Genomic DNA, 16,799 nt, shown 5'->3' with positions numbered 1-16,799 from the left:
TAGCAAACTCGTAGTGGATCAGAGATACACAGCTCGACAAACTCCCAGCATATCGTTGCTATGCATCTTTGCAGACTCGCAGTGGATCAGAGCTACACAGCTCGGCAAACTCACAGCATTTCGGTGCTAGGCATCTTAGCAAACTCGTAGAGAATCAGAGCTACACAGCTCGACAAACTCCTAGAAGCATGAAGCTAGGCATCTCAACAAATTCGTAGAATATCAGAGCTACATAGCTCGTCAAACTCCTAGAAGAACAAATGTTGACAGCTCGACAAACTCCCACCAAATCAGAGTCAAGCATTCCCGCAAACCTGTAGAAGAACAAAGCTAGGCTGTCTCGCAAACTTGCAACATATCGGAGTAAATCTCGCAACGATTCTCCCTGAACTCATTGCCGACCTCATTCACCGACTCCTTTCCCGCCGAACTCCCTTAGCGATTCAAACTCATAGCCCATGTAAGAACTAGATCACCTGCCTACCTCGACGCAAGATTCTTGCCGAGAATACACGCGTTGTGCCGACCTCGACTCACATTGCGCACGATCCAACATGCACCGACCTCGACGCATATCATGCGACCTTGACGCAATTCGTGCCGGCCTCAACGGAAAATTGTAGCCAAGCTCAAATACCTCGTGCTCACATTTACGCATTTCACATCGATCTCGCCTAAACATCTCTACGGCCGACCTCTTTTATCTTTCATGCTCCTCACACTAATCTCACCAAGTACACCTTCAAAATTGACCTCATTGAACTCTTTTATACAAGACCAGCACGCCTTGCATCGATTTTAGTATCTTCACCGAGACGTTCCTCGTTCAAACAACTTTGCTCTTGCACAAACACCTAACTCTTCAAAAGCGCTTATCTCCAAAAATCATCAAGCTCTCCCGCGAGCTCCTATCTCAAAAGATCTTTTAGCTCCCCCACGAGCGCACATCTCGAAAGATCTTCTACCTCTCCAACGAGCGCATATCTCCAAGATAATCAAGCTCTCCCACGAGCGCATGTCTCCTAAGATCGTCAAGCTCGCACACGAGCGTCTATCTCCAAAGATCATCAACCTCTCCAACGAGCGCATATCTCAGAGATCTTCTAGCTCGCCCACGAGCGCCTATCTCTGAGATCCTCAAGCTCTCACACAAGCGCCTATCTCTAAAATTTTCAAGCTCTCACACGAGTGCCTATCTCCGAAATTGTCAAGCTCTCACACGAGCGCCTATCTCCAAGATCGTCAAGCTCTCCCTCGAGCACCTATCTCCAAAGATCTTCTAGCTCTCCCACGAGCGCCTATGTCCAAGATCGTCGAGCTCTTCCGTCTCCTACGAGCACATACATCCAAAGATCTTAAAGCTCTTCCACGGACGCCTATCTCCAAGATCGTCAGGCTCTCCTGCTAGCGCCTATCTCAGAAGATCTTATAGCTCTCCCACGAGCGACTATCTCCAAACTCATCAATTTCTCCCATGAGCACCTCTCTTCATGATCGTCAAGCTCTCCCGCAAGCGCCTATCTTCAAAGATCTTCCAGCTCTCCCACGAGCGCCTATCATCGAAGATAATCAAGCTCTCCTACAATCATCTATCTTCGAAGATCGTCGAGCTCTCAAACGAGCATATATCTTTCCACCTCTTGCGATTCTCTGACTCTTGCAAAAATCCACACTTGCTCAAACAAAGAATTTTTCCTTGGTTCGGGCCAAATTGGCATAGTTCCGGTTTCAGGAAAATGTTCGCCGATCGCAAGCAACCTTCTCTCGCCGAACTCGGGGGGGACTAATTGTGGGATACGGGCTTTGCCCTCCATGCCCAATTCGGCCCAAACACAAATAGAACAAGTCAAGAAAGCTACTAACAAGGAAGAACGGCCCATCAAAACAACGGCCCATCAGAATGACTGCTCGGCCCATCACAGCTCAGCCCATCACGGCTTGGCCCAGCCCGATAAATTTAGAAGGGCAAAACGGAGAAATCGCAAGAGAGACTAAGAGAACCCTAGATCAGCTTCTTGCCTATAAATAAGAGGAGACACTACTAAGAAGAGGGATCCAGAACCTAAGTCACCACTCAGAGGATTTAAGAGAGAATTGCTGCCTAGCTCTTTATCTCTTATTTTCTGGTTTTCCGTTCTGTATTTTCTGGTTTTCCGACCATTAATATCGATTTTCCGACCTGTACTTTCGGTTCTCCGTTCTGTACTTACGGTTTTCCGTTCTGTTAATTATTGTCTTTTCGTTCGTCATTAATAAAGAAGCTACTCCGTTCTCCCCAAACCCCTTAATAATTATTGTTACAACTTCGGTACAAACAGAGATCATTCCCAAAATTTTACTACCGCGGTCTCACCCTTTTCATCCTCATATCCATATACTGCCTTTACATTCACCATTTTGTGAAAGTAATAAAAATTACATTAAAATATATATTTTTTCTTCTAAAAATTGGTATATAGTATGCTTTTGAAGATATATAAAAATTATTTTTGTTACTTTGTTAAGTGAAGATATATATCGTATGTTTATTTCTTTGCATTTTTACAACATGTAATAATTTTTGTGGGATTTAGATAATCAAAATCTTTTTTGTTTGGTTCATAGATTAATCACCTATTAAATTTTCAAACGTGTTTTACTTTTAACAATAAATAAGCATGCTTGGAAAAAAGAAACTCTTTTAGTCATGACTCATGACCCAGTATGTGTGTATCTTATCTTCAAAAACCTTGTTGAAAGCTTTTGCAACAACCAAGTTTAACTAAAACTAAAAGTCAATAAAACAAAGAATTGATATAAAATGTCAACATTGAAGCTTATCATATATATAGTAGCCTCTATTCTATCTTTCGGTTATTTAAACTATTAGTTATAATAATTTTTGCTGTTCCTTTTATTCATTTGGTAATCAGTAATCATAGTTAGAAATTCTATATTGATCTCGTAAAAAATATGTGAAAATATTGGTCTAATATTATGCTTTTAGTTTGGAAAAAAACTGAGGAGCATAATAATAATTGATGTAGGGATAAGCCAAGAGAAGTCACAACACACATGCTGAGAGATAATGATGTAAGAAGCCACAAACTGGGAAACGGCATCATAGTTGTATAATTATGGAGATAGATAAACAAATGTTGGGTGGTTGGTCATTAATAACTATAGACAACCTTTGGCTCAAAATAAACATTCTTTCGAGGATTCAATTTTCGTGTTTTTTCTCAGCAAATGATTCAAATCTCATGATGACTCTGATTTAATTTGACAATTGAAGGTCAATGACACCCACTTCCACTGTTGAATAATATATTAAAGATGACAAATTTTTATGGGAAAGTAAAGAATACTTAATAGTTAACACTTTAGTTTTTGTAATGATCTTATGATGGCATGCCACCAAAATGCTTAATCTATGTTTTCGAATACAGTAGATGCAAATAACTTATTTGAAATAAGTTTCGATTATAGACGTTTATAGGAATAAGAAGTGAGTGGCAAAAAAAAAGAAAAAAAATTTGATTAGTGGGATAGATATCAATGAAATTAAAAATGAAAAGAGTTTAGGGATGAAGAAGGAGTCCCTTAATTATTATGATTGAGAAGAATGCAAAATTTGTTAATGTGAATAAAAAATAGGTAATATGATAACTTAGAGCATAATACGTAATTGTTGTTCTATAATATTGTTGTTAGTTGAATTCGTAATGATTCGAGTATTAGGAGCAAACGAATCTGTGCAAATCAACAAACAATCAAAACCATCTTGAGCCACCATGTTATGTTAGTGTTCTCTCTAATACATATTTTTAAAAATGTTCAAAGTGCTCAAAAGTTACTCGTAAAAAAACTCCAAAAAATGTCCCGACGTTTTTTTTCATTTAACAAAAGGTTCAAAAAATGTTTTTGCCCCTAAGGCTCAAATATATGTTGGGCCGGAGCTGTAAACACACCTTGTGTTTGTGGATTAAGGATGAACATGACTCAAACTAAGTTACTAAAGAATAAATTTGACATACAATTAAGTGGAGCTGATTACGCTTTGACTGAACATTGTTGATTGATTTAGGTGGGCAAAAGTTTTATTAGTTGGTAATAAACTTGAGCATCATTCTCAATATAGTCATGATGTAGTTACCGTTAATTATATTCAACACAATTCGTTTTTCTTGCTTTGACCACAATAGGAGACTACACAACAATATCTATTAGCTATATTCCCTACATTCAAATTTTATTTGAACGTTTAACCAAGTACACTCTAGCTGAGATGTTTGACACAAGGATTAAACCTAAAGATTTTTACAAAAAAATAACACTAGCTGATAAGTACACCATAATCTACATTAACCCTAAGAATTTCTAATCCATTGATCGAATGAAAGGTTTTAGTTCTTAGCATTCATATGAATTGTCTCATATGCTAAACACTAGACTCACATGACTTTGATATACAAAATCTTCTACACTGCAAATGAACAATGTTGTTGTTGATGTTTATCTATAATACAAACAAAATTAAGTTCAACGCAATTTCCTCATTTCAAAGATGTAGCAACAGAGCATCTCTTACTCACTTCTGCAACAGTACTTATGTACTTTTTCCCTTTTTGGACTTTTATGCTCAATTCATCTTTCTACATTTGACTATTCCTTTCAAAATATTAACCAACCAAAATAAAAAGAAAGAAACGTTTTTACTTTTTACTTGTAAATCCATTCCAATATGTTCGTCACATAAACAGAGGATTTATACACCAGAATTGTTGGACCTCAAAAACTAAAATAAATAAAAACATTTTTGCTTCAATTTGGTTTCTTTTGCTCTTCTTTCTAGGAAAAAAAAGAAAACAAACAGAAATTTCCAAAAAGACACCAACAAAAGAAGACAAAGGCAAGAAATCAGAAACGGTTTCATTTTCACTTAACATCGTTGGTTTGCATTGAGATCTCAAGACCAGGCCATATCAAACTGTCTCCTCCACTTTTACCTTCAATCTCCCCAATCTGCCACGTGTCACCACCACAACCATCAACCACCGGAATCTCTCCTACGGAAGAATCTCCAAGATACCCAATACTCATCTCCTCAAGCCCGTACCCGTACCCAAACCCGTAATCCAACCCACCATTTCCACTTCCTAAACCTAACAGAGAAGCAAAGCTTCCATGACCTGAAATTAAATTAGTAACCTTAGTTTGACTCGCTTCAGTCGTGGCTGGTTCTTGTGTCGTGGTGGTGATGACGGAAGAAGAGGAGGAAGAGGAGGTGGCAGTGGTGGAGAAAGAACGGTGACGTTTTGAGGAGCTTCGACGAGTTCCACCACCGACGGGGACGTCACGGAGTGTACCACCTTGAGTCCAGTAACGGCGGCAAGATTTGCAGTAGTAGCGAGGCTGAGCGAGGTTATAGTTGTTGTAGTAACAGAACTTGGTGGTGGTGGAGTTGCAGCGAGGACAAGGAAGAGGCTCAGCCAGATTTGGCGGTGGGTAAGCCGCCGTTGAGGGCTGAACTCTGGTGGGTCGGGTTTGGTTTGGTTCCGACGGCATATTAAGTTGAGAGTATGAGAAAACGAGAGAGAAGTTAATGGAGAGAAGAGAGAAGAGAGAAAGCGAAAGAGAAGGGGATGTTGTGAGAGTGGTGATGTGGTTTTTATATAGAGGCTTTTAGACGTTTTTTTCAGTTGCCTTTTATTTATTAATTGATACATATGAATTTAATTTATTTTCCCCTTCTAAAAATAATTTAATTCATATTTAGTTTTTTTTAAAAATAATTTCTTCTATATTAAATTTAACTAAAAAATGGTTAAAATATGAGAGTGGATTTAAAAATAGTATTTACTTCGTTAAAATGAATTATTAGCGGAATAGAGATGAGAGAAAAGTTTGTTGAAGATATTATGAAGCCTTTTCTCATTAATTGTAAAATGATTCTGTACAAATGTCTTATATACTTTACACTATACAATGGTTCTACTAAACCAACTAATACCAACTAAACCAATATACATATCTGATATGCCCCCTCAAGATGTGCATGAAAAGATATTAAGAATGCTCATCTTGGATTTAAGGTGTTCGAATTGATGGGGAAATAACGGATTAGTAAGAATGTCCGCTACTTGGTCTTCAGTTCGCACATGAAGCAACTTCAGCTCGCCATTGTCTAGTTTCTCCCTAACCGTGTGACAATCTAGCTCTATATGCTTCGTTCTTTCATGGAACACAGGATTTGTGGCGATGTAAATAGCAGTTGTGCTATCAGAATATAACACAGGAACCAAGTAGCTAGCTTTTAAAGACATGAGCAAAGTGTGAAGCCATACCAGTTCACACGTAACCAGTGCTAAGGCACGGTACTCAGCCTCTGCAGAAGATCTGGAAACCACATGCTGTTTCTTGGAACGCCAAGATATCAATGAATCACCCACAAACATGCTGAATCCAGTTGTTGATCTCCTACTATCTGGACAGGAAGCCCAATCTGAATCTGCAAAACCTTTAAGAGTAAGATCTGCAGATGCAGAATAGAACAGACCTTGGCCAACACTGCCTTTGATATATTGTAAAACTCGATAAGCAGCTTGAAGATGAGACGTCCTAGGAGCAGAGGAAAACTGACATAACTTGTTAACTGCAAAGGTGATGTCAAGTCTAGTAATTGTCAAATACATCAGCTTTCCTACAATACGACGGTATTGTTCTCTATCATCCAACAAATCACCATCAGTCTTCATCATCTTCACATTCGGGATCATGGGAACTGAAACAGGTTTACAGTTAACCATACCAGTAGATGCTAATAACTCAAGAGCATACTTTCTCTGGCAGATAGAAATACCAGCTTCAGTTCTAGCAATCTCAAGACCCAAAAAATATTTCAAATCCCCAAGATCTCTTAACTTGAATCGCTGTTGTAAATCCTGAGTCAATTGTATTGCAGCACCTTCACTTGTACTCGCAATAGCAATATCATCAACATAAACCAAAACAATCACAAATTCTCCATCATACTCTTTAATAAACAAAGTATGATCACCATGTGTCTTCTTAAAACCCAAATCAAGTAATGAAGCAGAAAACTTCTTAAACCACTGACGAGAGGCCTGTTTCAAACCATAAATGGATCTCTTCAATCGACAGACTGAATTAGGAGGTAGAGTGATACCTTTCCTTGCCGCATAACCTTCAGGTAACTTCATGTAAATCTCTTCCTCTAACTCACCATTCAAGAAAGCATTAGACACATCAAGCTGTTTTAAGAACCATTTCTTAGAGGCAGAAATCTTCAATAACAACTTGATTGTAGTCATCTTTGCCACTGGAGAGAAAGTATCTGTATAGTCTAGACCTTCTTTCTGAGTGTAACCCTTAGCAACCAATCTAGCCTTATACCGCTCAAGACTGCCATCTGCCAAAAACTTCAAACTGAATACCCATTTACACCCTACTGCCTTCTTCCCTGCAGGTAAAGTAGTAATCTCCCAAGTGTGTGTAGTTTCCATAGCACCAATCTCTGCATCAACAGCCTCACATCATTCTTTGGTGTCCTGTGCCTCAGCAAATGTGGTGGGAATAGGAATTTTTGTGATATTATTGATATAACACATGTGAGATGGAGAAATTTTAGAGTAAGAGATAGTAGAGGAAATAGGATATTTGTGATTAGATTGCGTGATGTTGCAATGATAATCTGACAGATGAGCAGGAGGTTTCCTAACTCTCTGTGAAGAAATTTGTGGTGGTAGATCAGAAATTTGTGATGGAAGAGAAGAGATAGGAGATTGTGTAATACCTGAGGACACAGGAACCATTGGAGTAAACAACTTCAAAGAACTCTCTGACTTTGGATCCACAGCCAATGGAAATACCTCCTCATGAAAAACAACATTCCTTGAGATAAACACAGTGTGACTCTCCAAATCCATTAACTTGTACCCCTTGTAACCAGCAGGATATCCCAAAAACACACACGCTTTAGATCTCGGCTGAAACTTATGTCTTTTTTTGGCGAAGTAGAACTGTAACACAAACAACCAAAGGTTCGAAACTGCTCATAAACAGGAACTGTACCAGTGAGAATCTCATATGGAGTCTTGTTTGATAAGAGCTGGGAAGGTGTCCTGTTGATAAGAAACACAGCCGTTAACACACAATCACCCCAAAGAGAGAGTGGTACCTGAGATTGGAACATGAGAGCCCGAGAAACATTGAGTATGTGTTGATGTTTACGCTCAACCACTAAATTCTGCTCCGGTGTTTCAGGACAGGAATGAAACGAAACAATCCCTTTCTGCTGATATAAACTTGTGAATTTCAATTCTGGTGCATTATCTGATCTCACTGCCTTTACTCTCACTTTATACTGATTCTCAACTTGTTCAATGAAAGCAGGAAACACAGTAAGAACTTCTGACTTGTTTCTAAGCAAATAAATCCATGTAGCTCTGGAATGATCATCCACAATTGTCAAAAAATATTTATAGCCATCCACTGTCTCAACTGAAAAAGGACCCCAAATGTCAATGTGTAACAAATCAAAGATTTCATTACAAACTTTATTCTGAGAAGGGAAGGGTAACTTTCTCTGTTTAGCTAAATGACAAACATGACAATAATCTGAGCCTTTATTCTTAGGCTTAGTAGTCCCCAAAGAGTCTGAAATAACATCCAATCTCTGTAGAGAAGCATGACCAAGTCTTCGATGCCACATACTGATATCAACCACTGCATTCACTGAGACAATAGGATCTTCAATATCCAGCACATATAGATTCGCAATTCTCCTACCTTGACCAAGCATCCGAGCCTTGATAGGATCCTGAATTTCACAAGAAGTCTTATCAAATATTACTCGTGAACCAATGTCATCAGTCAGAGAACTTATACTGATTAGATTCAGGCGAAACTCAGGAATGAATAAGATATTCTTGAGAAGAATGTCATCATTAAGTCGCAATGTACCAACACCACTGATTCTTACAGTAGGACCAGCTGGTAAATTCACTGCACTCACAACAGAAGTATCCAAATTCAAGAAAAGACTCTTATCATGAGATACATGATGTATTGCTCCTGAATCTATCACCTGAGACTTGTCACCACCTTTGCCTTTAGGAGTAAAACCAAGAGGGAATCCATGCTTTTTATAGCATCTTTCTGCAATATGTCCAACCCTATTACAGAAAGAACAAATCGGTCTGCCCTTGTTTGGACCACTCTGAACATAGCATATTCACATCATTGTTAGTAGCCATCATTGCCTCAGAGACCTGAAAAGCAGCCGGTGGAGCAACCACATTGGAAAAACCTTGTTGACTGTTGTCTTGATCCAGAATGTGATACACCTCTGCTAAACTTGGGAGTGCTTTCTTAGCAATGATCTGTCTGCGAATGATAGCATAAGAATCATTCAAACCAGCTAACAATTTCACTATCTTAGCTTGCTCTGCCTTCTGTTGCAAACGCATAGCCTTACCACAAATACAGGGATCATCTAGTTCCTCTGTACTTTCTAATTGATCCCACAATGTCTTGAGGCGAGTATAGTACTCAGACAAAGACAATGTACCTTGGCGAAAATCCTGGATCTCTTGAGTAAGATTATATGTGCGTGGGAGATTAGTCACATTGAAACGACTGTGAAGATCACGCCATATATCAGAAGCATCATTCATACGGAGAATGCTCCTATAGATCTGAGGAGATACAGAATTCAATAACCAAGACTTCACCATGCTTTTGCATCTAGACCAAAGACGAAAATTCTTATCCGATTCCAACGGACGAGGGAGAGTTCCATCAATAAATCCAGATTTATTCTTAGCATCTAAGGAGATAAGCATAGCAACATTCCAATCACCATAGTTTGTTTCATCAAGACGATGAGATATGATATTCAAACCTGGATGATCTGCACTATGCAAGAAGAAGGGAGACTGAGTCGGATCAACGGATTCCGGTGGTGCGATGACTCGCGAAGCTCCAGAAACGTTGGATTTGTGAACTGGAGGAGAGATCGGAGGAGATTCATCAACACCGGTGGATCGCGATGATTTTCGAGCTGCAGAACTTGTACCGGACTTCGATCGAGTGGATTTCCGAGTAACTCTAGCTGTCACCATTGTATCTGGAGCGAGAACAACGAAGAAGACGAACTTGAGCTGAGAATGAAGAAATCAGATCGAAAACAATGGAGTTTTGAGCTTGGAAGGCTTTGATACCATATTAGCGGAATAGAGATGAGAGAAAAGTTTGTTGAAGATATTATGAAGGCTTTTCTCATTAATTGTAAAATGATTCTGTACAAATGTCTTATATACTTTACACTATACAATGGTTCTACTAAACCAACTTATATCAACTAAACCAATATACATATCTGATATGAATAAATCGATGACATAACAACGATTTTTGTTTTTGGGTAACTCTTTCAAAACACTGCATAAACAAAAAAAAAACTATTATATGCATTAAGTAGTCCAAAAAAATACGTATAAAACATATCATTGTGAAACATGATTAGATTTTTTAGGTGTTAAGTAGTGAATAACATAAACTTTGAATAATAAAATTTGAATTACTCAAAAAAAATTCAATAGATAAATCAAAATACATTATTCTTGAAAACCATAATAATCAAAAAATGAAAATATATGTAATTTCAATCTCCTTTAATAAATTTCAGATGACAATAAAAAATAAGTCACTAAATTCAGTTCATTTTACAACAAAGATAACTCTCATTTTGGTGCAACAATATGAAAACTAGCTCTCAAGAAATTGAACAAAAACTTTTACGGCCCAATAACGACCCAAATCAAAACCCACTAAGAGTTTTGTTGATTCCATCAGAGTTTCAGACTTTCAGAGATCAGAAACCTCTTCTTCTTCTTCAATTTCACAGCTTCACGTCGTCGTCTTTGAGTCGCCGGAGCTGTAGCTACTGATTTGGTACCAGAAAGAGAGTGCGACGGTGGACGATGACGCTTTTTCACTTCTTCAACTGTGCGATTCTCACATTCGGTCCTCACGCGGTCTACTACTCCGCCACTCCCTTGTATGAACAAATCCTCTTTTCTCGATCTGTAATATCTGTTAGTTTACTCATACCTAATCTAAGATTGTACTTAGATCTTCTTTCGCTTCATGATCTAGAATCTTAAGGCTTATTAGTATGCGCTTTAACGCCACTTAGTTGTTGAGAATTTCCCAAAATTGAATCTGTGAATTGATATTGTTTCTTCACGGAATTAGAATTGATGTTTGTAATCGGAATATGAATCTGCAGATCTGAATATGATACACTTGGAACCTCCGTGAAAGCTGCTGTTGTTTACCTTGCTACTGCATTGGTTAAGGTTAGTCAACTGTAAAAATCTTAGTGCAAATCTTTCTTTCGATTGATTGTATCTTCTGAATCGCTTTTAGCTAAGCTTATTGATTGTTATTTTCATGGCAGCTTGTTTGTTTGGCGACTTTTCTGCAAGTGTCTGAGACTGAAGTGTTTGACCCATACCAGGTATGTACTTGAAGCTAAGATCAACACTCACACTTGTTTTTATGAGTCTTTCGTTTACTTCTCTATCTGAGAGGTGATCAAGTTGTCGTATTTACTACTACTCTTAAGGAAAATGAAATTGACATACAATGTTAAACCATCAGATTCTATTATTGTTAAGCTTGTTTTGTTATGCTACAATCTAGATGACTAAGTATGCGTACGATCTCCCTTGTATCAGGAAGCATTGAAAGCGATGATTGGATTCATAGATGTCGCTGGTCTGTATTATGCTCTGGCCCAGCTGACTCACAGGAACATCTCCCAAAACCATAAGTTTCAGGCTGTTGGTCTCGGTAAGTGAATCACTACTGCTACAAAATATTGTTACCTTTGGCTGTGACATTCTAATTTCATGTTACATATCGATGATATGATAGTGGAATTGCGTTTAGCGGGTTTGTCAAAAAAAAAGTCCTTTTCATGGTTCCTGGAGAAGTTTCCATGACTAATTACCATTGTAGCTTCCAACCATTTCTAGACTTCCCTCAATGATTCTTTGCGTCACGGAATATATATATATATCAAATGTGATTTGAGAGATTTGTTCTTTTTTGTTTCAGGGTGGGCATTCGCGGATTCTGTTTTGCACAGGTTGGCACCTCTCTGGGTTGGTGCTCGAGGACTGGAGTTCACTTGGGATTATGTTTTGCAAGGGCTTGAAGCCAATGCAAATCTGGTACTGTATATACCAGTTCTTACTTCTAGAAAGATCCACCTGTAATTGTTTCTCACTTCCATATAACGTTTGTGTCAAACTCAGGTGTTCACGATATCTCTAGCTGCACTAGGTTCATTAATGTGGCTACGCAAGAACAAGCCGAAGAGTCTGATCCCCATCATATACACATGTGCAGTCATCATTGCGACAATGCCTTCGATCACAAGCTATCTAAAGAGAGTCAATGGATGGCATTTCCCGAAAATTGTTGGGTTTGAGCTGGCGACTTCTCTGGTAATGGCTTTTATCAGTTGTCAACTCTTCATCCTCTGTCAGAGACCGTCTTTGTGAGTGATTCCACTTCCCAGCAGAGCTTTTTGTTAATGGGAAACTCTTGCGACGCACTTGCCTTGTTTTCTGCAGGACTCGGTTCCATGGAAACTTTGATCTTTCCCATCTTTATTTGTAGAAGAATATTGAACCATCCTTTCATAACTTATTGATTTGGGAAGTGTCATTCGTTAAAGCATAGACTTAGAATCATAATAACTAAGAGATGTTTATCTTGAAATTATCTTACAAATCTATCACCAAATTGTGATATAAAGCATTACTTTGCAGTGTGTTACCATAAATGAGAATCATGTGCTCCTAGATTATAGGAGACGGTAACCATTAACCTTCAACAAAAATCATTAAATGTTCTAAGATTCATCTGGTTATTATAATACAAAAATGACTTTTAAAAACATATCTTTAGTGTGGATCTAGATCTAGAGATGCCTCCATCTCTGGGAATTCAATGTAATGTAACAATAGACTTTTAAATTTTCCCAGTTGACGTGTGATTGTGTGTATAAAATCGAGTTCCTTCATCTTCTCCTTGTACACAAAATAACCATCTCTCTAATGGCTTCAATAGGGCTATATGAAGCATTCATAGGTTTCCTCTGCTTTCTCATCTCCTTTTACTTCCTTGTCAAGAAACCTTTCAGGTACTTACTCATCAAGAAAACTCATCAAAGCTACCCTTGGAACTGGCCGGTTCTTGGAATGCTTCCCGGTATTCTCTTGAGGCTCCAGCGCATCTATGACTACAGCGTCGAGTTCCTCGAGAACTCCAACATGACGTTTCAATTCAAGGGCCCATGGTTCGTTGGAATGGATATATTAGCCACGGCTGATCCAACAAATATTCATTATATAATGAGCTCAAACTTCTCAAATTACATCAAAGGTCCTATATTCCACGAAATTTTTGAAGCTTTTGGAGATGGGATCATTAATACGGACGCGGAGCTATGGAGGGATTGGAGGAACGCATCTCAGCTTATATTTAATCATCAAAGGTACCAAAACTTCTCAGCAAGTACCACGAAAAGTAAAGTCAATGATGGGCTTGTACCTCTTTTCAATTGTGGACTTGCAAGATGTGTTCCAGAGATTCATGTTCGATATAACCTTCATTTTCCTAACCGGGACCGATCCTAGAAGTCTCTCCATTGAAATGCCAGAGATTGAGTTTGCCAAAGCTCTTGATGATGTGGGAGATGTGATTGTGTATAGGCATATTACACCAAGGTTCGTGTGGAAGTTACAAAAATGGATTGGAATCGGAACAGAGAAGAAGATGTCGAAAGCTAATGCCACTCTTGATCGTGTTTGTGAAAAACTTATAGCAGCCAAGAGAGAAGAGCTAAGATCACAAGGGATTATTGACAATGCGAATGGAGACAGTGAGGATCTTTTGACATCCCACATAATGCTTGATGCAACCAAGTACGAGCTTTTGAACCCTAATGATGATAAGTTCCTCAGAGACTTCACAGTAAGTTTCATGGCAGCTGGGAGAGATTCCACGTCCTCAGCACTCACTTGGTTCTTTTGGAATTTAACTGAAAACCCTAACGTCTTAAGCAAGATTCTTCAAGAGATCAACACAAATCTACCAAGAACCGGAAGTGACCAAGACATGTCATCGTACTTGAACAAGTTGGTGTACTTACATGGTGCATTGAATGAATCAATGAGGCTCTACCCACCAATACCATTCGAACGCAAGTCTCCAATCAAAGACGATGTGCTGCCAAGTGGACACAAAGTCAAATCAAATCTCAATATTATGATCTTTATCTACGCCATGGGGAGAATGAAAACCATATGGGGAGAAGACGCAATGGAGTTCAAGCCAGAGAGATGGATTTCAGAGACAGGAGGGTTGAGACATGAGCCTTCTTACAAGTTCTGGGTTGAGACATGAGCCTTCTTACAAGTTCTTCTCCTTCAATGCCGGCCCACGAACTTGTCTCGGTAAGAATTTAGCTATGAATTTGATGAAGACGGTGATCGTGGAGATATTACAAAACTATGAGATTAAGATTGTCAGTGGACAAAAGATTGAGGCAAAACCTGGTCTCGTTCTTCACATGAAGCATGGACTTAAAGTCACAATGACTATGAAATGTTCCAGCTTGGAGTGAAATGCTCATGGTGCTTTAATTTTTTTTGAGAATATTACACTCTAAGACACTTTTTAAAAACTATGTATGGAATACGACATTTTCAAAACATAAGGCACTTCCAACAAAAAAATTGTCCCTTCTGCCCTCAAACCAATTTCGGTTTAACTCTATAATCTCAATTTTTAAACCAAACCAATTTATGAGAAACCTCTCTTTCTCACCCAATCTCCCACGACGATTTTACAGTTTCATTTATCTGGGCAGTCAAAATCCTTAAATAATCACAACATCGATAACATCATCTCGCCTTCGGCGATCATCCCGGCGAGTTTTCTACCGACGAATTCATTTCCTTGTCCCTCTCCTGTCATCGTCAACAAAGCTTTCAATCGGCCGACATTAATTCGTCCTCTACCGTCGCCGTCGTCAACACTTGCTCTCTTGTCATCGTCGTCAACACTTGCTCTCCTGTTGTCGTCTTCATTTTCTTGTCTCTCAATCGATTCGTCGTCTTCAGCGTGTGCTAGTGACTTCTACGCGGTCCTAAAATGCAAGGTATTAATCTTCTCCAATCATTTTTTTTGCTCCAATTATTCAATCGTGTGCTAATTTTATTTATAAGAACCAACATTGTGAAGAGCTAATAGGTAAAGACGTGAATGCTACGTTCGATGATATTTCAGCTTGCTTATCTCGTCATTGCTGGCGGTGTCTTCATATCCTCAAACCAACCGAGTAAGCCTACATTTAAATATGTATAGATGTTGGCAGATTTGGACAAGTTCCTTAACTGACTGAGATCTACGTAACTGACTGTCTATACACATGTGGATAAATGGTCAAAGAAACATGGATAATCTACTTTGGATTGGCGTTTATTGTTCATGTATAAACTTATGTATTAGTATGAAACTATCATGTGAGTCGTTAGATGATCATATGGACTGGACTTCTTGGACAATCATTAATGGATAAGTATGTCTTTGATTTGCTGCGAATGTGTTTATAGCTCGATAAAATTGTATCAACATGTCTATACACACGTGGGTAAATGGTCAAAGAAACATGGATAATGTACTTTGGATTGGCGTTTATTGTTCATGTATATATTTATGTATTAGTATGAAACTACCATGTGAGTCATTAGATGACCATATGGACTGGACTGCTTGGACAATCATTAATGGACAAGTATGTCTTTGATTTGCTGCGAATGTGTTTATAGATCGATAAAATTAGCACTTTTTTGTTTGCTCATCTAACATTATCATTGGAGATTCTTTGCGTCACGGAATATATATATATATATACTAGAAAATATCCCACGCAACGCGTGGGTTTAAAATTAATATAATATATACAATATTTTTTTAATTTATATATATTAAAATATGTTTAGCTCTTTAAAAAAAAATCATTATTGTGTATATCATATTACATAAATTTGTTGTTTACAATGGATAATTTGTAAAGCTTTCAGAAAAAATATTTGGAATTACTTTCAATTAAAGAGAGCAAATTAATTTTATTTTGAATATAATTTTCAATTTTATTATGGAATATAGGTAGCTTGAAATAAGTGTTATATGTTTTGCTGATTTTGAACTACATTTATCATGTAGGTTACATTTATCAATTTTATCATGTAGGTTACATTTATTTTTCTTTTGTTCTAATTTATATGAATTATGTGGTCTAAATAATAATTATTAATAAATATATAATTAAAGTTTCAATTAGCATGTCAATATGAGATCATCACATTTATACTTTCACAATAAATAATATCTACTGAAGAAATTTCTACACATTTTTAGCATGTCAAGCACACCACTCTACAATACCAGTTTACCCAAAAGTAATTGTAACTACACTCCCAATCTAGAAAAAAATATAGAAAAAATGTTTGTCTCATATTTCATAAAAAGATACATTTTATTTGGTCTTGATATAATATATAATTAAACCTTTTTTAAAATATAATTAAGGATACAATGTATATAGATAAAAGACCGCACATGATGGCTTCTCAAATACTCTCATATAAAAAAAACTTAAAATTTAAGAAAAGATAAACTTGGAAAAGAAAAATATTAATTCATTTCAATATGTC

The 16,799-nt window shown here is 37.7% G+C and overlaps 2 protein-coding genes and 2 pseudogenes across 4 annotated transcripts; 2 read left to right on the top strand and 2 right to left on the bottom strand.

Annotated features, from left to right (window-relative positions):
- Positions 1-4,675: 4,675 nt before the first annotated feature.
- AT1G47655 (Dof-type zinc finger DNA-binding family protein) lies at positions 4,676-5,642 on the bottom strand. Its single transcript, NM_103658.3, has one exon. The coding sequence runs from the start codon at positions 5,545-5,547 to the stop codon at positions 4,918-4,920; it is 630 nt and encodes a 209-aa protein (NP_564510.1). The 5' UTR covers positions 5,548-5,642; the 3' UTR covers positions 4,676-4,917.
- Positions 5,643-6,026: 384 nt separating this feature from the next.
- AT1G47650 lies at positions 6,027-10,124 on the bottom strand (annotated as a pseudogene; the record flags this gene model as incomplete). The annotated part of the gene is made up of 1 exon: positions 6,027-10,124.
- A 730-nt stretch (positions 10,125-10,854) lies between these two features.
- AT1G47640 (seven transmembrane domain protein) lies at positions 10,855-12,937 on the top strand. The gene is made up of 6 exons (NM_103657.6): positions 10,855-11,062; positions 11,294-11,363; positions 11,465-11,524; positions 11,745-11,859; positions 12,127-12,242; positions 12,327-12,937. The coding sequence occupies exons 1-6, from the start codon at positions 10,986-10,988 to the stop codon at positions 12,573-12,575; spliced, it is 687 nt and encodes a 228-aa protein (NP_564509.1). The 5' UTR covers positions 10,855-10,985; the 3' UTR covers positions 12,576-12,937.
- A 163-nt stretch (positions 12,938-13,100) lies between these two features.
- On the top strand, positions 13,101-14,799 carry CYP96A7 (annotated as a pseudogene). Its single transcript has one exon.
- Positions 14,800-16,799: the final 2,000 nt, after the last annotated feature.

The sequence above is a fragment of the Arabidopsis thaliana genome, assembly GCF_000001735.4.
Source record: "Arabidopsis thaliana chromosome 1 sequence".
Classification (NCBI taxonomy): domain Eukaryota; kingdom Viridiplantae; phylum Streptophyta; class Magnoliopsida; order Brassicales; family Brassicaceae; genus Arabidopsis; species Arabidopsis thaliana.
This window is presented reverse-complemented; position numbering and strand designations above follow the sequence as displayed.